The 25646-nt window shown below is 45.9% G+C and overlaps 3 protein-coding genes across 4 annotated transcripts in view; 2 read left to right on the top strand and 1 right to left on the bottom strand.

The window, feature by feature from the left end:
- Positions 1–4044: 4044 nt before the first annotated feature.
- LOC124018540 (zinc finger protein ZIC 5-like) lies at positions 4045–7540 on the bottom strand. 2 transcript variants are annotated; one of them, XR_006835637.1, is made up of 3 exons: positions 6981–7540; positions 4624–5525; positions 4045–4557 (listed from the first exon to the last, which is right to left on the bottom strand). XR_006835637.1 is itself a non-coding variant. In XM_046333872.1 (2 exons), the coding sequence occupies exons 1-2, from the start codon at positions 7453–7455 to the stop codon at positions 5080–5082; spliced, it is 921 nt and encodes a 306-aa protein (XP_046189828.1). In that variant the 5' UTR covers positions 7456–7540; the 3' UTR covers positions 4045–5079. The 2 variants fall into 2 exon arrangements, 1 of the variants encoding a protein (XP_046189828.1); XM_046333872.1 differs by having other exon boundaries at positions 4045–5525.
- A 1071-nt stretch (positions 7541–8611) lies between these two features.
- Positions 8612–12008, top strand: LOC124018539 (zinc finger protein ZIC 2-like). The gene is made up of 3 exons (XM_046333871.1): positions 8612–10302; positions 10855–11018; positions 11157–12008. The coding sequence occupies exons 1-3, from the start codon at positions 9456–9458 to the stop codon at positions 11337–11339; spliced, it is 1194 nt and encodes a 397-aa protein (XP_046189827.1). The 5' UTR covers positions 8612–9455; the 3' UTR covers positions 11340–12008.
- A 977-nt stretch (positions 12009–12985) lies between these two features.
- Positions 12986–25646, top strand: part of LOC124018531 (propionyl-CoA carboxylase alpha chain, mitochondrial-like) — a 32612-nt gene continuing 19951 nt past the window's right edge. The window contains exons 1-4 of the mRNA XM_046333864.1: positions 12986–13116; positions 13809–13886; positions 20312–20359; positions 20543–20611. Coding sequence (XP_046189820.1) covers positions 13063–13116; positions 13809–13886; positions 20312–20359; positions 20543–20611 — 249 coding nt within the window. The 5' untranslated portion in view covers positions 12986–13062. The remainder of the gene's footprint in view (positions 13117–13808; positions 13887–20311; positions 20360–20542; positions 20612–25646) is intronic.

Raw genomic sequence — 25646 nt, forward strand, 5'->3', positions numbered from 1 at the left:
ACTATCTTAGACCCGATGGTAACAGGAGTATCTGAGACCCTATGGTAACAGGAGTATCTATGGTAACAGGAGAATCTGAGACCCTATGGTAACAGGAGTATCTGAGACCCTATGGTAACAGGAGTATCTATGGTAACAGGAGTATCTATGGTAACAGAACTATCTTAGACCCTATGGTAACAGGAGTATCTATGGTAACAGGAGTATTTATGGTAACAGAACTATCTTAGACCCTATGGTAACAGGAGTATCTATGGTAACAGGAGTATCTATGGTAACAGGAGTATCTATGGTAACAGAACTATCTTAGACCCTATGGTAACAGGAGTATCTGAGACCCTATGGTAACAGGAGTATCTATGGTAACAGGAGAATCTGAGACCCTATGGTAACAGGAGAATCTGAGACCCTATGGTAACAGGAGTATCTATGGTAACAGGACTATCTTAGACCCGATGGTAACAGGAGTATCTATGGTAACAGGACTATCTTAGACCCTATGGTAACAGGAGTATCTATGGTAACAGGAGTATCTATGGTAACAGAACTATCTTAGACCCTATGGTAACAGGAGTATCTATGGTAACATAACTATCTTAGACCCTATGGTAACAGGAGTATCTATGGTAACAGGAGTATCTATGGTAACAGGAGAATCTATGGTAACAGGACTATCTTAGACCCGATGGTAACAGAACTATCTTAGACCCTATGGTAACAGGAGTATCTATGGTAACAGGAGTATCTATGGTAACAGAACTATCTTAGACCCTATGGTAACAGGAGTATCTATGGTAACAGAACTATCTTAGACCCGATGGTAACAGGACTATCTTAGACCCTATGGTAACAGGAGTATCTGAGACCCTATGGTAACAGGAGTATCTATGGTAACAGAACTATCTTAGACCCTATGGTAACAGGAGTATCTATGGTAACAGAACTATCTTAGACCCGATGGTAACAGGAGTATCTATGGTAACAGAACTATCTTAGACCCTATGGTAACAGGAGTATCTATGGTAACAGAACTATCTTAGACCCTATGGTAACAGGAGTATCTATGGTAACAGAACTATCTTAGACCCGATGGTAACAGAACTATCTTAGACCCTATGGTAACAGAACTATCTTAGACCCTATGGTAACAGGAGTATCTATGGTAACAGGAGTATCTGAGACCCTATGGTAACAGAACTATCTTAGACCCTATGGTAACAGGAGTATCTATGGTAACAGAACTATCTTAGACCTGATGGTAACAGAACTATCTTAGACCCTATGGTAACAGAACTATCTTAGACCCTATGGTAACAGGAGTATCTATGGTAACAGGAGTATCTGAGACCCTATGGTAACAGGAGTATCTATGGTAACAGAACTATCTTAGACCCGATGGTAACAGAACTATCTTAGACCCTATGGTAACAGGAGTATCTATGGTAACAGAACTATCTTAGACCCTATGGTAACAGGAGTATCTATGGTAACAGAACTATCTTAGACCCTATGGTAACAGGAGTATCTATGGTAACAGGAGTATCTTAGACCCGATGGTAACAGAACTATCTTAGACCCTATGGTAACAGGAGTATCTATGGTAACAGGAGTATCTGAGACCCTATGTTAACAGGAGTATCTGAGACCCTATGGTAACAGGAGTATCTATGGTAACAGGAGTATCTGAGACCCTATGGTAACAGGAGTATCTGAGACCCTATGGTAACATGACTATCTTAGACCCTATGGTAAAATGAGTATCTATGGTAACAGGAGTATCTATGGTAACAGGAGAATCTGAAACCATATGGTAACAGGAGTATCTATGGTAACAGGAGTAGCTGAGGCCTTATGGTAACAATAGTATCTATGGTAACAGAAGTATCTATCTGGTCTGTTCTTTCCTTGTCATAGTCAGTTGTTTCCTATCCTCCTTGAATCAGATCGATTTTGGATAGGGGACTAAAGGTCATGCTATTTGATGGAGAATGGATAGGGGACTAAAGGTCATGCTATTTGATGGAGAATGGATAGGGGACTAAAGGTCATGCTATTTGATGGAGAATGGATAGGGGACTAAAGGTCATGCTATTTGATGGAGAATGGATAGGGGACTAAAGGTCATGCTATTTGATGGAGAATGGATAGGGGACTAAAGGTCATGCTATTTGATGGAGAATGGATAGGGGACTAAAGGTCATGCTATTTGATGGAGAATGGATAGGGGACTAAAGGTCATGCTATTTGATGGAGAATGGATAGGGGACTAAAGGTCATGCTCTTTTCTCTTTCCCACTTTGCAGGCTGTGGGCTCATCTCAGATGGCCCCCAATAGAGTACACTACTTTCAACCACTCCTATGGGCTGTATGGGGAAGGAGGTGTGATTCAGGATCCAGACTATGTCCACTGAGACAGAGTGGCGTCACCGGGTCTAAGAATGTCCCTTCATCTGCAGTCAGCGTCCCAATCAGCCACATAAGACAATGGGGAAGTAGTGTTGTTATGACAACAGAACACTGTTCCCCCGGTAGGTTCCATGTTAAAAGCCCTCTCTTACTCATCTCAGCAGTGTTGTTAGGACAACAGAACAGTGTTCCCCGGTAGGTTCCATGTTAAAAGCCCTCTCTTACTCATCTCAGCAGTGTTGTTAGGACAACAGAACAGTGTTCCCCGGTAGGTTCCATGTTAAAAGCCCTCTCTTACTCATCTCAACAGTGTTGTTAGGACAACAGAACGCTGTTCCCCCGGTAGGTTCCATGTTAAAAGCCCTCTCTTACTCATCTCAGCAGTGTTGTTAGGACAACAGAACAGTGTTCCCCAGTAGGTTCCATGTTAAAAGCCCTCTCTTACTCATCTCAGCAGTGTTGTTATGACAACAGAACGCTGTTCCCCTGGTAGGTTCCATGTTAAAAGCCCTCTCTTACTCATCCACTGGCAGCTGCCTTGTGGTCCACAGGCGCCTTGCAACCGGCTGGAGTTTGTCTGTCAGGTTTGACTGTTTTCCTCAAGTCTCTTCATCTGGTTGATTCCTACCATTCACAAAGACACTTCCTGTATATAATGCAAACGAGAAAGTAGCATTTTCAACTTTCAAAGTGAATAGAAACAGAGAAAGGCCATACATGGTGCTTCCCAGGACGAAAGAGGAGGCCCCTTTTATATAGTCAATATAATTCACTTGTCAATACTGCTTAAAAACAAGCAGACAACGTGTTACTTCTGGGGGAAATGATGAGTATTTATTATTATTATTTATACACACAGTTTCTATTCACTTTGACCACATAGAAAACATATTTGTCTGACTGAAATCAGCTGTTATTAGCATAGAGGATGAATCTGTTGTGTGGTAATTAACAGCTCACCAATAGACATATCAATGTGGGAATAGGGTTTAATGAGGCACTATGAAAGGCTGAGAAAATAGATTTAAAACACAATAATAAAATGTTCAGAAAATATAATAAACCTAGTCGCTGTAAGTCAACACAGCAACGACCACCACACTGATCAGCACAGTCACATGTAAACAGAGTGACTCATCATGAGGTTCTGGCAACGTTACTCACATTCAGAATTCAACGAAACCCCATCATGGTTCTACACCCAAGTCATTAAGTACATCATAACATGGCTTCTATAGGGCCAGAGCTGCTGTCATGGGAACGTTCACCATGTCTTCCATTGGAAGTAGTCTTTAAGAGAGTCTATCTGACAGTTATTGAACAGAGCAAACCGTCTCAGAGGTACCTTTATGTTTACATTACTACACCGGACGCTCTGCTTCAGTCGCTTTACAACCAGACATGAGTCCATTACATTTGTCAAATACTTGAGATGCGCTTGATTTAGTTTGTCTGGTACACAGGAACCAATGGACCAATCAGAAAAGTGCCAACTCCATAAATAAGTAAATCAAGCGCAGCTCAAATATGTTTAAGAATCTAACTCGGATCAGGCCCCGTATTTACAAAGCAGTTTTGTCTGTTAAATCCTAGATCAGCGTTCCTACTCTGAGACGCTCTGTGAATACGGGCCCCGGGTGTCAATCAGAGGGGTGTTGTCTTTAATCTCTTATGGCAATACATTTCATGGCTACGGCTTCTCATTAGATAACACACGGACATCAGGGCCTGTACTCATAAAGCGCTGCAGAGTACTGATCCAGGATCAGGTCCTCCTTGTCTAATGCTATCTTTTTCAATATGATTTTTAAAAGGCTAACCTGATCCCAGATCAGCACTAGGATCTGGCCCTCTCTCTAGTATTCATTATGATCTAAAAGGCTAACCTGATCCCAGATCAGCACTAGGATCTGGTCCTCTCTCTAGTATTCATTATGATCTAAAAGGCTAACCTGATCCCAGATCAGCACTGGGATCTGGTCCTCTCTGTAGTATTCATTATTATCTAAAAGGCTAACCTGATCCCAGATCAGCACTAGGATCTGGTCCTCTCTCTAGTATTCATTATGATCTAAAAGGCTAACCTGATCCCAGATCAGCACTGGGATCTGGTCCTCTCTGTAGTATTCATTATGATCTAAAAGGCTAACCTGATCCCAGATCAGCACTAGGATCTGGTCCTCTCTCTAGTATTCATTATGATCTAAAAGGCTAACCTGATCCCAGATCAGCACTCTTACATGGCGCTACATTATGAACACTGGCCCAGACATTCACACATACAGTGAGTCTCCATTCCATCTGTCCACCTCCATATTGACAGGGGAAGTGTGTTGTGCTCATCGCTCCCGAGTGGCGCAGCGGTCTAAGGCACTGCATCTCAGTGCATGGAGTTGTGTCACTACAGTCCCTGGTTTGAATCCAGGCTGTATCATATCCGCCCGTGATTGGGAGTCCCACAATCGTCCCAGTGTCGTCCCAGGTTTGGGCCGGGCCAGAATTCGTCCTTAACTGACTAGCCAAGTTAAATAAAAGGTTAAAATAATAATAATAAGTGTTTTAAATAATCACATGGCCATATTGATACGAGACGTATGTCATGTCTTTACAGCTTCTACCCCTGTATTTAGGATCCATTGTAGTGGACACAGTCCCTAATGCAAAGCCTCCTGCTACGTGGGGTTATAATACTCCTCATCAGCACCGCACGGTTCTGACTTGATCTGGTCTGCTGTGAGTTGGAGGTAGTTCTGTCCCTGACCTGTGGTCCTGGTACACACGTACCACTCCTTCATGTTGGACACCGGCGGAGCCAGCGAGAGCCTGGAGGACGAGCAGTTAGTCCGCGAAGCTACGTAATCCCGGGAACTACGTTTCCCAAGAATCCCTGTGAACGACAGGTCTATGGGTTCGGAGGTAGGAGAGGACTTGAGTGCGTTGAGGTGGGTCTTCATGTGTTTTCTGAGGGAGCTGGGGTGCGTGTAGGACTTGAAGCAGCCGTGGGACTTGCAGTCGTACGGTTTGGCGCTGGTGTGAACCTGCGAGTGCTTCTTACGGTCACTACTGTTGGCAAATTTCCGCAGGCAGCCGGGGAACTCACACTGAAATGGCTTCTCACCTAGAAAGAGAGGTGAAAGGTGTTATGGAGAGGATATAGAATGATGACATCAGTCACAGGACTAAACATCTTCAACACAACATACTGTGTGTACCGCGCTCCATCCTACTGTGTGTACCGCGCTCCACCCTACTGTGTGTACGGCGCTCCACCCTACGCGCTCCACCCTACTGTGTGTACGGCGCTCCACCCTACTGTGTGTACGGCGCTCCACCCTACTGTGTGCTCCACCCTACCGCGCTCCACCCTACTGTGTGTACCGCGCTCCACCCTACTGTGTGTACCGCGCTCCACCCTACTGTGTGCTCCACCCTACGCGCTCCACCCTACTGTGTGTACCGCGCTCCACCCTACTGTGTGTACCGCGCTCCACCCTACTGTGTGTACCGCGCTCCACCCTACTGTGTGTACCGCGCTCCACCCTACTGAGTGTAACGCGCTCCACCCTACTGAGTGTAACGCGCTCCACCCTACTGTGTGTAACGCGCTCCACCCTACTGTGTGTACCGCGCTCCACCCTACTGTGTGTACCGCGCTCCACCCTACTGTGTGTACCGCGCTCCACCCTACTGTGTGTACCGCGCTCCACCCTACTGTGTGTACCGCGCTCCACCCTACTGTGTGTACCGCGCTCCACCCTACTGTGTGTACCGCGCTCCACCCTACTGTGTGTACCGCGCTCCACCCTACTGTGTGTACCGCGCTCCACCCTACTGTGTGTAACGCGCTCCACCCTACTGTGTGTACCGCGCTCCACCCTACTGTGTGTACCGCGCTCCATCCTACTGTGTGTACCGCGCTCCATCCTACTGTGTGTACCGCGCTCCACCCTACTGTGTGTACCGCGCTCCACCCTACTGTGTGTAACGCGCTCCACCCTACTGTGTGTAACGCGCTCCACCCTACTGTGTAACGCGCTCCACCCTACTGTGTGCGCTCCACCCTACTGTGTGTACCGCGCTCCACCCTACTGTGTGTACCGCGCTCCACCCTACTGTGTGTACCGCGCTCCACCCTACTATGTGTACCGTGCTCCATCTGTCAGCCTCGAGTTGATGTCGCTGCATGAAATATGTCAAACAGTGTCACTTCACTGACTGAGAACAACTTCCCTTTTCTACAGCTGGTTTCCCTGGACCTTCCCTTTAAACAGGTCCTTCTTGTCAATGGCCAAACCCCACCACACAGTGTCGTCCACTACTCTACCAACAGACTACTTCCTGAATAGGACTGTGTGTGGAACATGTAAACATGATGACGTGCTCTGCCTGTCTGGCAAGCAGTGACTAACGTACTGTATATACATCTAGAATGTTGTCCCATTGTTGAGTTGTATTATAGGCCCAATGACGCCATATAGAATAACAGAACCTTTCACTACGGAATGAAGGAGACGAAAGGGTAGGTTCTTTTGTTGGCATTCCCAGTGTCCTTTATGGAACATAATCTACATACCTGTGTGCGTGCGCGTGTGAATCTTGAGGTTTTCCGACCGAGCAAACACTTTCCCGCAGTCTGGGAAAGTGCAGGAGAACGGTTTCTCCCCAGTGTGTACCCTGATGTGGTTTATCAGTTTATATTTGGCTTTAAACGCCTTTCCTTCTCTCAGGCATTCTTCCCACATACAAACATGGCTCAGGGGCTCGAGCCCAGCGACGTGCTCGGTGCTTACGTGGTCCACCAGCTCGTGCATGGAGCTAAAAGTTTGGTCGCATATCCTTTGTTTTGAAGTTCGGTCACGGTGCTCGTGGTCCGTCCATTTGCAGACCAGCTCGGGCTTTATCGGCCTGTTGTTGTTGGTGGAGTATTCCGCATAGGCGCCCGTGGTGGAAGCGCGCGGTGAAGGAGAAGCGATGTATGAGATCATGGAATTGTTATTGCGGAGCAGAGAGTGGCCATTGTGGCGATGGCGACCACCCGGCCGCTGCATGGTAGTATAGACGGGCCTCGGGCTGGCTGTCTTGCCTTTCTCTGTCCTTTATGCTTCCTGCAGCTGCAGATAGAAACCGTGCTGATTTGGGAAACCACGTTGATCTTAACGCGGTCCGCCCAGGTTTTGGACTACCGAGGAGCATGAGGCATATTCGGTAAATTGGCCGTAAACCCGGTTAGAACCAGGTGGTCCGTCCCCACATAGTTGTAAGAAAAACTGGCAGATCTATGATCGTATCCCAATGGTGTAAAATGGCGTCCTCTCTTCATCACCTATTCCTTCAGCTCAGGCGGCACTGATTTGACAAACAGAAGAAAGCAATATGGCGGATGAAGGTGATTTATTTCCTCACTCCAGTCTTTTCAGATCAGTGAATTCGAAGGAAAGGAGATGAGAATATACTCGGAATTATTGAGATGCGCCCCCCAGTGGTAAGCACGAGGACGCTCGCCAAGTGAACATCTGTGGCATCTATAGGCTGGGACCACATATGCATAATGTCAATGCCCTCTATAGCCTATCACGAGAAGACAGATTTACTTCAAATTTAATCCATGTTGGTTGATGGTTTTTTTCCTCCCCCGATTAGCAAAAATAAACGTTGTTTTCTTTTGCCACGTTTGATTTTGTTATAAACTATGTCCTTTCTATCTAAATAATTTGATAGTTGTGGCCACATCCATATATTTACTAAATGTAAAACGTGGAATTGTAATAAATTAAACTTTTCCTTGGGCATTTGTCACATAATTGAATTGGCAATAGAATATCAAATATTTCGTTTGCAGAATATCCACTTTTCATTCTATATATGGTTTGACACATTCAGTGGATAGTAAGGAACATGGGATGTTCCTAAATGAAAAGTCTTGAAGATTCTGCTAATAATTTGGAATCGGATTTCAAACATTTGCAATTGTATTTTGGTCCTATAGCTGTTTTGTTGTATCTTCCTCTGCGCCTCTAACAGGACAGGGTTGATGTTTTATGGTTCCACAGAGACACTTCATTCTCTCAGACTGAAAGGTTGTTTTTTCCCTCCAACCCCAGAGCTGCAGGGCTGCCTTTGAACTCGACTCACTCCTGTGGTGTTTCCAGCGGGACAAAAGAGGTAGGGCCGTGCGTAACTGTAACCATGGAGCAACGGAACTTTTTTTTTGGAGGGGGGGGGGGTCATTCTTCTCCTTGCTGTAAATCCATTTTATTCACTTTAAACATAAATCTCCTTGGGGAGGTTTATTTAGGCCTAATGAAATTGTATGGCTGAGGTGCATCAGTTAAAACAGATGTTAGCTTTGATCTGACATAACATGACAAAAGCTTACAAAATCTATTATTAAACGCTCGTGTGTGTGTTGTGTGAGTGAAAATATATACTTTCCACACAACTTAATGTATTTTTTCCCTCCATCACTATTCAGCATTCAAGCAACTGGTTTCACTTTCAGGATTTCACCTAACATTTGTAATTTTCCCGTTAAGACTTTCCAGAGTAATAAAACATGGGCGGAGCAAACATCGATTAGTCATGAGACGCTTGCCTGTAATTGGTGGAATGGCTGGGATCGGGATGATCTGCAGTGGCCAATTAGAGTGCGTTTGGTGGACACCCGGTGTTCTGTAAAAAGGGGAGGTAAAGTGCCCTTTGAAGACCCCGGGATAAGCATTTTCACGTTGTAGTGAACAGTCATACTTACAAACAGCATTCTGAACATTTACCACAATACCTTTATTCATTCCCGGGTAAATTACATGGCACATTCCCGTTGAGACTTCTGCAAAACTATTCATTCACAGTTTGAGGAAGTTTTTTCTCCTTGGGGTGCTGAGGAATTATCTGAAATGTGTTTTGCGGCAAGATATTGAGTCCTCATTTGAGAAAGAAACATTTTTATTTGGAGCTTTTGGACACTTCTTCAACCGCTTTCTACGCACGCGCACGCCTACAGTTCACGTATTTACTTTGCGCATCGTTCCATTCCCAGGCTCGTGCTGTGATGCTGTTGGAGGGAGGTCACCAGCAATCAGGCTCAGGGGTCAGTGCGAGCGCGTTCCAAAGGCACCACTCCGCGCATTCACCAGTCGATATGCAGGAGAGAGACCCCAGCTTTATGGAGTCGGTCCACATCGCCAGCCAGGGACTCGGGTATGGCCCATCCTACGCCAACTCCTCACGGGACTTTATCCTGCGTAACCGGGGATTCGGAGACTCTTCCCCTGCCAGCGATCAGCACTCTCTCCTCAGGACTATGGCTGGGTCTCTCCATCACTCACACGTAGAGGGCCAGGGCCACGGGCATGGACACCTCCTCTTTCCCGGGATGCACGACCAGCACCATGGCTCTGCTAACGTGCTGGGACTACCAGGGGAGGTATTCGGGAGAGCGGACCAGTATCACCATGTTTCCGGTCCAAGGGGCGATCCTTACGGCCAATATGGGGCCATGGGTCACAACATGGGCATGTCAGCTCACCACCATCATCACCCAGCCGCGTTCTTCCGCTTCATGCGGCAGCAGTGCATCAAACAAGAGTTGATCTGCAAGTGGATAGACCCGGACCAGCCCGGCGGGGCGAGCCGGTGCTGTGGCAAGACCTACGGCACCATGCACGAGTTGGTTACGCACGTCTCCGTGGAGCACGTCGGTGGGCCCGAGCAGAGTAGCCACACCTGCTTCTGGGAAGAGTGCCCGCGCGAGAACAAATCGTTCAAGGCCAAATACAAGCTGGTGAATCATATTCGGGTGCACACTGGAGAGAAGCCTTTCGCGTGTCCGTTCCCCGCGTGCAGCAAGGTCTTTGCGCGCTCTGAGAACTTGAAGATACACAAGAGAACTCACACAGGTAATTTAAAACGAAATATAGCCTCATTATTGTTATGTTGTGTTACTTTTTATATATTTTTTTACTTTAGTTTATTTGGTAAATATATTTTTACCTCTTGAACTGCACTGTTGGTTATTAAGGGCTTGTAATTAAGCATTTCACGGTAAAGTCTACACTTGTTGTATGTGACAAATAAAGTTTGATTTAATTTTGATTTGATGTCTGCAGGTTGAATATGTCATGGATATAAACGTCAGTTTCAGATATCTGATTTGAGTTTTGTATGAAGTGAGGTTCTTTAGAGAGTGTATAGGTAAGTGTCCCCAGGCTGGTGTCCCCAGGCCGGTGTCCCCAGGCCGGTGTCCCCAGGCTGGTGTCCCCAGGCCGGTGTCCCCAGGCCGGTGTCCTTCAAAAGGATTCATAACTCTCCATGTTTTTATTTGTTGATGTGCTTTGGGTTTTATCGGCGGGGTCTATAACTAAATCGTATCAGATATTTGAAAACAACGGTGACTGTATTTAAACCAACAAACCCATTTAAACGAATCCCCTCATTCTGTTCTCCTCCAGGGGAGAAACCGTTCATGTGTGATTTCTTCGGCTGCGACAGACGCTTCGCCAACAGCAGTGACCGCAAGAAACACCTGCACGTTCACACGTCTGACAAGCCCTATCTGTGCAAGAAGTGTGTCAAGTCCTACACACACCCCAGCTCCCTGAGAAAACATATGAAGGTCCGTTTTCTCTCTTTGCCAAAATATACTTCTCCTGGACAACTTTGTTCTGTGACAAAATTGTGGGGACTTTTGTGCCGAAATTGTGGTCATCTTTGAGGGAGTGTTTTTTGACAGATTTGTGTTTATTTATTTTAGGTGCATGATTCTTTGTCAGTAGCAGACACTTCTCCCGGAGCCAGCAGCGGGTATGAGTCCTCGACGCCCCCGAGTTTAGTGTCCCCTGCCTCGGAGACCCAGAGCACCATGTCCCCGGACTCTGTGGTCCTCGGTAGCGGACACAGCAACCTCTCGTCCAACTTCAGTGAGTGGTATGTCTGAGGACCACACTCAAGACTAACGGGAAAACGACGGCAAAAAAATGAAGGAAAAACAGGCAACAAATACAATGAGCATCTGACTGGCCTAAATGGACGCTTTACGCGCGGTTGAAATATGAATCAAGAACGTTGCACTAAAACATTGGAAGCCAAAGAAGAAAATGTCTTATGTAAAAAACAAACGTTATTTTTCTTTCGATGGTTGTTTAATTATCAGTCTTTCGTTGTCATTTTGAGATCGGTTATTTTTATAGTTGATGGGGAGTTTGAGACTGAACATGAAATATTTAAAAGTATTTTAAATAAGTGCCAAAGTTAACCTTTGTTTAATTGTGCACATTTAAAAAAAAAATAGAAAACAAGTTTTTGTTGAAGTTGAACAGGTTGAATATGCGTTCTCCTCCATGAACGACCTCTTGAGATGCCCAGTTGAGACATAATTTATATAAAAAAAGAAAGTTGCTGTGTTGTTTTTCTGTAAGTCTATTATGTTAACAGACGTGTTAGTAAAATGAATCTGATGTTTAACATGCCTGTCTTAATTCCTTTTTAAATTCGTGTCTCTGTAAATGTTTTGCATTAAAAGAACGTTCCGTTTGAACGCTCCCTGCACCTACAGTATATGTACCCTACTGATATGTAAGATAATAAATTACATTTATGCATAAATTATCATGCGTCTATTGTTCAGAATCATCAATTCAATGATGGATTATTTCTGTGGAGAAGGGATGACCTGATCCTTCATATGGCTGGACAACTTGGATTGATCGCCACCAAACTATTGTTTATGAGAAATACAACTTGGATTGATCGCCACCAAACTATTGTTTATGAGAAATACAACTTGTTTTGTTATTTCATGTTTGTTCGTTTAAAAAAAAAGGTCATTGAAATGAGACCCCTTTAGTTTATTAATTCGACCATTTAATTTTTTGTTGTTGTACATGACTATTTTACACGAGTAATAATCAGCGAGGATAACAGTCTGGAGCGGTGTCTGAATACCCACGCTAACACACCGTGTACCTGACACTCAATATTACATCGCAAATAGTATTTTAACACCGCGCCAGTCATTTCTTACAGGTTGGAGTTTACACGGCCTGCTGTGTTCTGATTTGATTCCTGTCATTGCAGTGGACAATAAGGAGAGACGATACAACAGGAAAGAACGGTAAACGAGGGGAAAGAAGTCTACAGGCTAACCTACATAAACCCAGATATAGACCTAATTCCATCATTTCAGTTTTTATAGATTTCTTCCCCATTTCCAGAGAATAATGAAGATACATTGATATTGTACATGACTGTATTATACTGTATGACACTACAATTACATTATGAAAATATGGGACTAATGGATTTCTTCTAGGCTTATCTCTGTAAAAGTCCACAATTTCCAAATGTCACTGGAAATGCCTACTATGTTGATAATATTCAACATCATTGTTGTTCATATCATTTGAAAAGGTAGGAAAACAGACGAGAAGGTGAGAAAACAGACGGACAAATAAGTTAAGACGAGGCTTTGCATTATAAAAGCAGGTTACTGCATGGTCCATTCAATCTAAATACATTCAAACCTCTCAAGCTCTACCGACGTCCTTCTACGTACGTACTTCTACGTACGTCCTTCTACGTCAGGTTACTCGATTTGATTGGAAGACGGAGCACACTCCCCTGTCATACGTCATTACTACGCTCCCCTCACCCGGACAGACATGGCGGCGTACATGATCACTTCAACCCTGCGAAGAGTTTTGCTTGTTGCTAAGGTGAGCTGTCAGTTATTGTAAACTTAATCTTGCAGCTAGTTATTTGAAATTCATGAAGAGCTCTTGCAAAACCTAAACAGCCGACAAAATCTATGCTTTTTAAATGCAAGTTTCTAGCACCACACAATCGGACATCTGTTCGCTAGCCTGCCAAGCGAGCAAGTCTGTCTGTCACTCACACACCTTCTCTCAAGCCGTCTCTCTTCTTTTGAAGTTTGTAAGATGTAAGCATTCTCTACTCTATCTGACATTGTAAATGTTTAATTTCGCGGTATAAATGTTTAAGTTACTCGTATTAGAGAATGTACAGCTTCGTCCGTTCCTCCTCTGTCAATGTCAAAGCGTCCAACCCGTTAGCATCTTGCTAATACGTTGTTACACTATATAATACAATCCTGAACTGGTTGAACCTTCACCACGTGACTGAATGTAACTGTCTTTGAACGAAAAACTGTCCTTGAATGTAACGTTGTGACCTGAACAGCAATGGTATATCGGGATATGCCTTCGTTCCAGCTCAGCAATACTGGGCGCTGTTGGTGTAATAGAAACAACACAGCTGCCATCACGTTTAACCTTCACCTCTTTGTGATGTTCGGCATGTGTCCATTATAAAGAATAGCGAAGAGTGGTGTTTCTGATGTTTGTGTGTGGTACTATAACGTTCATGTTTCTGAAATGTTTCCCTGCAGCATGCCTCTTTCCAGTCCAGATGCTGTGTGGCGGCCAGTCGAGTCCAGTACTCCACTGTTTATGATTCCAATGAGAAGGTAACATATGATTCACAGGGTGCAGGGCTGTCACAAGGATGCAGGGAAGGCTAGGACCAATGTTCCCCAATTTCAATTTTTTTTTTGTGTGGGGGGGTCACTGAGCACTGAGCACAGAGCACATTTCAGGTCTTGTGAGTTGAATGTTGTGAGAATGTTGTGCAACGTCCAGCGAGAGTTTACAGTGAACAGAGGCTGAACCCTTACAGTTTTAGACAGACAGGCTATTGGAGCATAATGTAGGCCTACCGACAAAACCAATGGAGCAAATCCCATAACATTTAAACGTGCAAATAGCTTTTGATATATATCCTACAGGGTATTGAAAGACAACTCGTGGGCCAATAGAATTCTACTCCGTTGTGCTCCAGCTCTGCCTACAACATCACAGACTCAATCTTGCAAAGCTAGATTTGTTTTGGCTTGTTGCGTTGAAAAGGGGCTGATATAATGTTGATTCGATCACAGAAAAAAAACTTTTTCCTTCGGAAAGTATTGAGACCCCTTGACTTTTTCCACATTTTGTTACATTACAACCATATTCTAAATGGATTAAATCACCCCCCCCCCTCCATCAATATACACACAATACCCCATAATGACAAAGCAAAAACAGTAGAATTTGTCTTTCTAATTTAAAAAATGTATACAAAACTGAAATAACATTTACATACACTACTGGTCAAAAGTTGTACAACACTGCCTCATTCAAGGGTTTTTCTTTTTACTATTTTCTACATTGTAGAATAATATTGAAGACATCAAAACTATGAAATAACACATGTGGAATCATATAGTAACCAAAAAAAGTGATAAACAAATCTAAATATATTTTATATTTGAGATTCTTCAAAGTAGCCAGATTCTCCAAAGTATGGCTTTGCCTTGATGACAGCTTTGTACAGTCTTGGCATTCTCTCAACCAGATTCACAAGGTAGTCACCTGGAATGCATTTCAATGAACAGGTTTGCCTTCTTAAAAGTTCATTTGTGGAATTTCTTTCCTTAATCCGTTTGAGCCAGTTAGTTGTGTTGTTATAAGGTATGGGTGGTATTGTCATTGAGGCAAAAAGTGGCTATTTGAAGAATCTCTCAGTCCATGCCACTGAAAAACATCCCCAAAGCATGATGCTGCCACCTCCATGCTTCACCGTAGGGATGGTGCCAGGTTTCCTCCAGAAGTGATGCTTGACATTCAGGCCAAAGACTTCAATCTTGGTTTCATCAGACCAGAGAATCTTGTTTCTCATGGTCTGAAAGTCTTTAGGTACCTTTTGACAAACTCCATGCGAGCTGTCATGTGCCTTTTACTGAGGAGTAGCTTCTGTCTGGCCACTCTACCATAAAGGCCTGATTGGTGGAGTGCTGCAAAGATTGTTGTCCTTCCAGAAGGTTCTCCCATCTCCACAGAGGATCTCTGGAGCTCTGTCAGAGTGACCATCGGGTTCTTGGTCACCTCCCCTGACCAAGGCCCTTCTTCCCTGATTGATCAGTTTGGCCTGGTGGCCAGATCTATGATGGAGGCTAAGAATGATGGAGGCCACTATGTTCTTGGGGACCTTAATTGCTGCAAGAATGTTTTGATACCCTTCCCCAGATCTGTGCCTCGACACAATGGTTTTTGCTCTGACATGCACTGTCAACTGTGGGACCTTATCTAGACGGGTGTGTGCCTTTCCAAATCATGTCTAACCAATTGAATTTACCCCAGGTGGACTCCAATCAAGTTGTAGAAACATCTGAAGGATGATCAATGGATGCACCTGAGCTCAATGTCGAGTCTCATAACGAAGGATCTGAATACTACTAAGCTATTTTTTTATTTTAAATTTTTATACATTTGCAAACATAAAAAAAAACGTTTTTGCTGTTTCATTATGGGGCAATGCGTGTAGATGCTAAATCTTATTTAAACCATTTTAGAATAAGTAACAACATGTGGAAAAAGTCAAGGGGTCTGAATACTTTCCGAAGGCCCTGTAGTGCAAACTAATGGGGTGAACTCTGACGTTCAGTCTCTTGCGTCAGCGTCTGGAGGAGGTGCAGTATAGAGGGAACATTGGATAGGAGTAGTATGGCTGACTGGGTGCAGGGTTATCACATGATGCCAGGAAGGATAGGAGTAGTATGGCTCACTGGGTGCAGGGTTGTCACATGATGCCAGGAAGGATAGGAGTAGTATGGCTCACTGGGTGCAGGGTTGTCACATGATGCCAGGAAGGATAGGAGTAGTATGGCTGACTGGGTGCAGGGTTGTCACATGATGCCAGGAAGGATAGGAGTAGTATGGCTGACTGGGGAGGGTTGTCACATGATGCCAGGAACTGGGGATAGGGTGGCTCACTGGGTGCACACAGGAAGGATAGGAGTAGATGCCAGGAAGGATGCCAGGAAGATAGGAGTAGTATGGCTCACTGGGTGCAGGGTTGTCACATGATGCCAGGAAGGATAGGAGTAGTATGGCTCACTGGGTGCAGGGTTGTGCCACATGATGCCAGGAAGGATAGGAGTAGTATGGCTGACTGGGTGCAGGGTTGTCACATGATGCCAGGAAGGATAGGAGTAGTATGGCTACTGGGTGCAGGGTTGCATGACTGGGTGGGGCAGGGTTGTCACATGATGCCAGGAAGGATAGGAGTCAGGAAGTATGGCTCACTGGGTGCAGGGTTGTCACATGATGCCAGGAAGGATAGGAGTAGTATGGCTCACTGGGTGCAGGGTTGTCACATGATGCCAGGAAGGATAGGAGTAGTATGGCTCACTGGGTGCAGGGTTGTCACATGATGCCAGGAAGGATAGGAGTAGTATGGCTCACTGGGTGCAGGGTTGTCATATGATACAAGGAAGGATAGGAGTAGTATGGCTCACTGGGTGCAGGGTTGTCACATGATGCCAGGAAGGATAGGAGTAGTATGGCTCACTGGGTGCAGGGTTGTCACATGATGCCAGGAAGGATAGGAGTAGTATGGCTGACTGGGTGCAGGGTTGTCACATGATGCCAGGAAGGATAGGAGTAGTATGGCTGACTGGGTGCAGGGTTGTCACATGATGCTCAGGAAGGATAGATGCCAGGTAGTATGGCTCACTGGGTGCAGGGTTGTCACATGATGCCAGGAAGGATAGGAGTAGTATGGCTCACTGGGTGCAGGGTTGTCACATGATGCCAGGAAGGATAGGAGTAGTATGGCTCACTGGGTGCAGGGTTGTCACATGATGCCAGGAAGGATAGGAGTAGTATGGCTCACTGGGTGCAGGGTTGTCACATGATACAGGAAGGATAGGAAGGATATGATGCCAGGAAGGTAGTATGGCTCACTGGGTGCAGGGTTGTCACATGATGCCAGGAAGGATAGGAGTAGTATGGCTCACTGGGTGCAGGGTTGTCACATGATGCCAGGAAGGATAGGAGTAGTATGGCTCACTGGGTGCAGGGTTGTCACATGATGCCAGGAAGGATAGGAGTAGTATGGCTGACTGGGTGCAGGGTTGTCACATGATGCCAGGAAGGATAGGAGTAGTATGGCTGACTGGGTGCAGGGTTGTCACATGATGCCAGGAAGGATAGGAGTAGTATGGCTCACTGGGTGCAGGGTTGTCACATGATGCCAGGAAGGATAGGAGTAGTATGGCTGACTGGGTGCAGGGTTGTCACATGATGCCAGGAAGGATAGGAGTAGTATGGCTCACTGGGTGCAGGGTTGTCACATGATGCCAGGAAGGATAGGAGTAGTATGGCTCACTGGGTGCAGGGTTGTCACATGATGCCAGGAAGGATAGGGTTGTCACATGATGCCAGGAAGTATGGCTCACTGGGTGCAGGGTTGTCACATGATGCCAGGAAGGATAGGAGTAGTATGGCTGACTGGGTGCAGGGTTGTCACATGATGCCAGGAAGGATAGGAGTAGTATGGCTCACTGGGTGCAGGGTTGTCACATGATGCCAGGAAGGATGGAGTAGTATGGCTCACTGGGTGCAGGGTTGTCATGATGCCAGGAAGGATAGGAAGTATGGACTGGGTGCAGGGTTGTCAATGATGTCAGGAAGGATAGGAGTATGATGCCAGGAAGGATAGGAGTAGTATGGCTCACTGGGTGCAGGGTTGTCACATGATGCCAGGAAGGATAGGAGTAGTATGGCTCACTGGGTGCAGGGTTGTCACATGATGCCAGGAAGGATAGGAGTAGTATGGCTCACTGGGTGCAGGGTTGTCACATGATGCCAGGAAGGATAGGAGTAGTATGGCTCACTGGGTGCAGGGTTGTCATATGATACAAGGAAGGATAGGAGTAGTATGGCTCACTGGGTGCAGGGTTGTCACATGATGCCAGGAAGGATAGGAGTAGTATGGCTCACTGGGTGCAGGGTTGTCACATGATGCCAGGAAGGATAGGAGTAGTATGGCTCACTGGGTGCAGGGTTGTCACATGATGCCAGGAAGGATAGGAGTAGTATGGCTCACTGGGTGCAGGGTTGTCACATGATGCCAGGAAGGATAGGAGTAGTATGGCTCACTGGGTGCAGGGTTGTCACATGATGCCAGGAAGGATAGGAGTAGTATGGCTCACTGGGTGCAGGGTTGTCACATGATGCCAGGAAGGATAGGAGTAGTATGGCTCACTGGGTGCAGGGTTGTCACATGATGCCAGGAAGGATAGGAGTAGTATGGCTCACTGGGTGCAGGGTTGTCACATGATGCCAGGAAGGATAGGAGTAGTATGGCTCACTGGGTGCAGGGTTGTCACATGATGCCAGGAAGGATAGGCAGGGTTGTATGATATGGCTCACTGGGTGCAGGGTTGTCATGCCATGATGCCAGGAAGGATAGGAGTAGTATGGCTCACTGGGTGCAGGGTTGTCACATGATGCCAGGAAGGATAGGAGTAGTATGGCTCACTGGGTGCAGGGTTGTCACATGATGCCAGGAAGGATAGGAGTAGTATGGCTCACTGGGTGCAGGGTTGTCACATGATGCCAGGAAGGATAGGAGTAGTATGGCTCACTGGGTGCAGGGTTGTCACATGATGCCAGGAAGGAAGGATATGGACTGGGTAGGGTTGTATGGCTGGCTCACTGGGTGCAGGGTTGTCACATGATGCCAGGAAGGATAGGAGTAGCTATGGCTGTATGGCTCACTGGGTGCAGGGTTGTCACATGATGCCAGGAAGGATAAGTTCTGTATTGAAATTAAATGCAGTACTTTGTGTTGACAGACCTCTGATTAAAAACAGTACTTTGTGTTGACAGACCTCTGATTAAAAACAGTACTTTGTGTTGACAGACCTCTGATTTAAAAACAGTACTTTGTGTTGACAGACCTCTGATTTAAAAACAGTACTTTGTGTTGACAGACCTCTGATTTAAAAACAGTACTTTGTGTTGACAGACCTCTGATTTAAAAACAGTACTTTGTGTTGACAGACCTCTGATTTAAAAACAGTACTTTGTGTTGACAGACCTCTGATTTAAAAACAGTACTTTGTGTTGACAGACCTCTGATTTAAAAACAGTACTTTGTGTTGACAGACCTCTGATTTAAAAACAGTACTTTGTGTTGACAGACCTCTGATTTAAAAACAGTACTTTGTGTTGACAGACCTCTGATTTAAAAACAGTACTTTGTGTTGACAGACCTCTGATTTAAAAACAGTACTTTGTGTTGACAGACCTCTGATTTAAAAACAGTACTTTGTGTTGACAGACCTCTGATTTAAAAACAGTACTTTGTGTTGACAGACCTCTGATTTAAAAACAGTACTTTGTGTTGACAGACCTCTGATTTAAAAACAGTACTTTGTGTTGACAGACCTCTGATTTAAAAACAGTACTTTGTGTTGACAGACCTCTGATTTAAAAACAGTACTTTGTGTTGACAGACCTCTGATTTAAAAACAGTACTTTGTCATGACTTGTGGAGGTTTGTCAACATGAACCTGAGTAACACAGAATGTATTTTATTTGTTGCTAGCAGAGTATTATCTTTTCTCTCTAAATGTTACAAGGGGAAACCTTCATTTCCCTCCATCCCCAATATAAACAACATGTCACATCCTCATAGCTTTGTCCTTTCATCTTCAAACCGCCAACCTTGCCTCTGGCCATAGTGTTTAGCAGTAGGACAGGCAGGGGGTTGAGGTGTGTGTGTGTGTGTGTGTGTGTGTGAGGGGACAGAGGAAAGACGTTTCATTTAATAAGGTGTTCAGACCAGAGGAACGGAAAGACTGACAGAACCAGACGCTTTCACTTACTGTGTTTCTATGTGTTTACTGGTACACACACACACACACACACACACACACACACACACACACACACACACACACACACACACACACACACACACACACACACACACACACAGGAGCAAATGATTTGTTGTGTCAATGAGTTCCCAAACTAATCTCTTTCTTCCCTTTCACCCTACTAGACCTTTGATAAGATCCTCATTGCAAACAGAGGAGAGATCGCCTGCAGGGTAAGACTGTGTGTTAACTAAGACAGAGACAGGATGAAAGCCCTCCTAAGCTACACCGTGTCTCATCTCTCTACTGCGCCTATAGCAGGTCTATAGCACCTAGTAAACATTATAGACTATTATTATTATTATTGATGTGTTGAATAAAAGCTGATCACACGTCTTCTTCATTGCCTCTGGCAGGTGATGAAAACATGTAAGAAGATGGGTATCAAAACAGTGGCGGTGCACAGTGATGTCGACGCCAGCGCGGTAAGTCTGTCTGGTCTGTAGAGGTGGTGTCTGTCTGGTCTGTAGAGGGGGTGTCTGTCTGGTCTGTAGGGGTGGTGTCTGTCTGGACTGTAGAGGTGGTGTATGTCTGGTCTGTAGAGGGGGTGTCTGTCTGGTCTGTAGAGGGGGTGTCTGTCTGGTCTGTAGGGGTGGTGTCTGTCTGGTCTGTAGAGGGGGTGTCTGTCTGGTCTGTAGGGGTGGTGTCTGTCTGGACTGTAGAGGTGGTGTATGTCTGGTCTGTAGAGGTGGTGTCTGCGCGCTAAGTCTGTCTGGTCTGTAGGGGGGGTGTCTGTCTGGTCTGTAGGGGTGGTGTCTGTCTGGTCTGTAGGGGTGGTGTCTGTCTGGTCTGTAGGGGTGGTGTCTGTCTGGTCTGTAGGGGTGGTGTCTGTCTGGTCTGTAGGGGTGGTGTCTGTCTGTCTGGTCTGTAGAGGTGGTGTCTGTCTGGTCTGTAGGGGGGTGTCTGTCTGGTCTGTAGGGGTGGTGTCTGTCTGGTCTGTAGGGGTGGTGTCTGTCTGGTCTGCAGGGGTGGTGTCTGTCTGGTCTGTAGGGGTGGTGTCTGTCTGGTCTGTAGGGGGGTGTCTGTCTGGTCTGTCTGTCTGGTCTGTAGGGGTGGTGTCTGTCTGGTCTGTCTGTCTGGTCTGTAGGGGTGGTGTCTGTCTGTCTGGTCTGTAGGGGTGGTGTCTGTCTGGTCTGTAGGGGTGGTGTCTGTCTGGTCTGTAGGGGGTGTCTGGGGTCTGGTGGTCTGTCTGTCTGTCTGGTCTGTAGGGGTGGTGTCTGTCTGGTCTGTAGAGGGGGTGTCTGTCTGGTCTGTAGAGGGGGTGTCTGTCTGGTCTGTAGAGGGGGTGTCTGTCTGGTCTGTAGAGGGGGTGTCTGTCTGGTCTGTAGAGGGGGGGTGTCTGTCTGGTCTGTAGAGAGGGGGGGGGGTGTCTGTCTGGTCTGTAGAGGGGGTGTCTGTCTGGTCTGTAGAGGGGGTGTCTGTCTGGTCTGTAGAGGGGGTGTCTGTCTGGTCTGTAGAGGGGGTGTCTGTCTGGTCTGTAGAGGGGGTGTCTTACTTCAGTTGGGGATAAATAAAGGATCATGACATTGAATGAATTTATGAGACGTTTATAAAGGAGATGGATCTCCATTACTAACCTGTTGTGTTATATTGACCCCATACAGCCAGAGGTATTGTGTTATATTGACCCCATACAGCCAGAGGTATTGTGTTATATTGACCCCATACAGCCAGAGGTATTGTGTTATAATGACCCCATACAGCCAGAGGTATTGTGTTATATTGACCCCATACAGCCAGAGGTATTGTGTTATAATGACCCCATACAGCCAGAGGTATTGTGTTATATTGACCCCATACAGCCAGAGGTATTGTGTTATAATGACCCCATACAGCCCAGTGGTATTGGGTTATATTGACCCCATACAGCCCAGTGGTATTGTGTTATATTGACCCCATACAGCCCAGTGGTATTGTGGTGGTGTGTTATATTGACCCCATACAGCCCAGTGGTATTGTGTTATATTGACCCCATACAGCCAGTGGTATTGTGTTATATTGACCCCATACAGCCCAGTGGTATTGTGTTATATTGACCCCATACAGCCCAGTGGTATTGTGTTATATTGACCCCATACAGCCAGTGGTATTGTGTTATATTGACCCCATACAGCCCAGTGGTATTGTGTTATAATGACCCCATACAGCCCAGTGGTATTGTGTTATAATGACCCCATACAGCCCAGTGGTATTGTGTTATATTGACCCCATACAGCCCAGTGGTATTGTGTTATATTGACCCCATACAGCCCAGTGGTATTGTGTTATATTGACCCCATACAGCCCAGTGGTATTGTGTTATATTGACCCCATACAGCCCAGTGGTATTGTGTTATATTGACCCCATACAGCCCAGTGGTATTGTTATATTGACCCCATACAGCCCAGTGGTATTGTGTTATATTGACCCCATACAGCCCAGTGGTATTGTGTTATATTGACCCCATACAGCCCAGTGGTATTGTGTTATATTGACCCCATACAGCCAGAGGTATTGTGTTATAATGACCCCATACAGCCCAGTGGTATTGTGTTATATTGACCCCATACAGCCCAGTGGTATTGTGTTATATTGACCCCATACAGCCCAGTGGTATTGTGTTATATTGACCCCATACAGCCCAGTGGTATTGTGTTATATTGACCCCATACAGCCCAGTGGTATTGTGTTATATTGACCCCATACAGCCCAGTGGTATTGTGTTATATTGACCCCATACAGCCCAGTGGTATTGTGTTATATTGACCCCATACAGCCCAGTGGTATTGTGTTATATTGACCCCATACAGCCCAGTGGTATTGTGTTATATTGACCCCATACAGCCCAGTGGTATTGTGTTATATTGACCCCATACAGCCCAGTGGTATTGTGTTATATTGACCCCATACAGCCCAGTGGTATTGTGTTATATTGACCCCATACAGCCCAGTGGTATTGTGTTATATTGACCCCATACAGCCCAGTGGTATTGTGTTATATTGACCCCATACAGCCCAGTGGTATTGTGTTATATTGACCCCATACAGCCCAGTGGTATTGTGTTATATTGACCCCATACAGCCCAGTGGTATTGTGTTATATTGACCCCATACAGCCCAGTGGTATTGTGTTATATTGACCCCATACAGCCCAGTGGTATTGTGTTATATTGACCCCATACAGCCCAGTGGTATTGTGTTATATTGACCCCATACAGCCCAGTGGTATTGTGTTATATTGACCCCATACAGCCCAGTGGTATTGTGTTATATTGACCCCATACAGCCCAGTGGTATTGTGTTATATTGACCCCATACAGCCCAGTGGTATTGTGTTATATTGACCCCATACAGCCCAGTGGTATTGTGTTATATTGACCCCATACAGCCCAGTGGTATTGTGTTATATTGACCCCATACAGCCCAGTGGTATTGTGTTATATTGACCCCATACAGCCCAGTGGTATTGTGTTATATTGACCCCATACAGCCCAGTGGTATTGTGTTATATTGACCCCATACAGCCCAGTGGTATTGTGTTATATTGACCCCATACAGCCCAGTGGTATTGTGTTATATTGACCCCATACAGCCCAGTGGTATTGTGTTATATTGACCCCATACAGCCCAGTGGTATTGTGTTATATTGACCCCATACAGCCCAGTGGTATTGTGTTATATTGACCCCATACAGCCCAGTGGTATTGTGTTATATTGACCCCATACAGCCCAGTGGTATTGTGTTATATTGACCCCATACAGCCCAGTGGTATTGTGTTATATTGACCCCATACAGCCCAGTGGTATTGTGTTATATTGACCCCATACAGCCCAGTGGTATTGTGTTATATTGACCCCATACAGCCCAGTGGTATTGTGTTATATTGACCCCATACAGCCCAGTGGTATTGTGTTATAATAACCGCTACATGAGAAGGTTAGTTGTATTTACAGGCTGGTTTAATGACATAGTAGGCCTTTAACTGGGTGTGAAATTGACTTTCCAACACTGAGCTCCTCTATTGGTCAGATGGGTGGGTAGACACGGTTGTTTATTGGGCTCCTCTAGTTGCCAAGGTGACTAACATTCCAAAACGTTGACGTTGACCAGGGGGTAGATGGGGGACTGTTGAGTATCCACCGAAACGGTAACGGTAACGTTGACCAGGGGGTAGATGGGGAACTGTTGAGTATCCACCCAAACGGTAACGGTAACGTTGACCAGGGGTAGATGGGGGACTGTTGAGTACCCACCAAAGTGGTAACGGTTAACGTTGACCAGGGGGTAGATGGGGGACTGTTGAGTATCCACCGAGACGTTAACGTTGACCAGGGGGTAGATGGGGAACTGTTGAGTATCCACCCAGTGGTATTGTGTAACGTTGACCAGGGGTAGATGGGGAACTGTTGAGTATCCTCCGGCGGTTATATTGACCAGGGGTAGATGGGGGACTGTTGAGTATCCATGGAAACAGTAACGTTGACCAGGGGTAGATGGGGGACTGTTGAGTATCCACCGAAACAGTAACGTTGACCAGGGGGTAGATGGGGGACTGTTGAGTATTTGAAGTGGTAACGTTGACCAGGGGTAGATGGGGGACTGTTGTATCCACCTTAGCACTTTGTTAACGTTGACCAGGGGTAGATGGGGAACTGTTGAGTATCCACCGAGACGTTAACGTTGACCAGGGGGTAGATGGGGGACTGTTGAGTATCCACCGAGACGTTAACGTTGACCAGGGGGTAGATGGGGGACTGTTGAGTATCCACCGATGGTAACGTTGACCAGGGGTAGATGGGGGACTGTTGAGTATCCACCAATCTGCTGAGGGTCGTTAACGTTGACCAGGGGGTAGATGGGGGACTGTTGAGTATCCACCAATGAAACAGTAACGTCAGATGGGAATGGACCACAGTTGAACGCTGACCTTTGGCTAGTTTTGTCCACCCAAACAGTAACGCTTGACCAGGGGTAGATGGGGGACTGTTGAGTATCCACCGAGACGGTAAAAACGTTGACCAGGGGGTAGATGGGGGACTGTTGAGTATCCACCGAAACAGTAACGTTGACCAGGGGGTAGATGGGGGACTGTTGAGTATCCACCGAGACGGTGGATGTGTTGGACAGGTTTTGAAGTGGTGTTTAGCTGTGGAGCAGAGACATGATGCCTCCCTTAGCACTTCTTTGTTAAGAGACGCAGGGAACCAACTGGCCTGTAACCCCCTTCACACCTACACACACACCTACCTAGACACACACACACACACCTACACACCTACCTACACACACACACACACACACACACACACACACACACACACACACACACACACACACACACACACACACACACACACACACACACACACACACACACACACACACACACACACACACACACTCCTTCTGCCACCTTGTTGATCCAGATGTTGATGTTAATCCCGTGGAATGTGTCCTGGTGGTGACAGTGTCTGTCACT

This window comes from Oncorhynchus gorbuscha, unplaced genomic scaffold (genome assembly GCF_021184085.1).
Source record: "Oncorhynchus gorbuscha isolate QuinsamMale2020 ecotype Even-year unplaced genomic scaffold, OgorEven_v1.0 Un_scaffold_541, whole genome shotgun sequence".
In the NCBI taxonomy this organism is placed as follows: domain Eukaryota; kingdom Metazoa; phylum Chordata; class Actinopteri; order Salmoniformes; family Salmonidae; genus Oncorhynchus; species Oncorhynchus gorbuscha.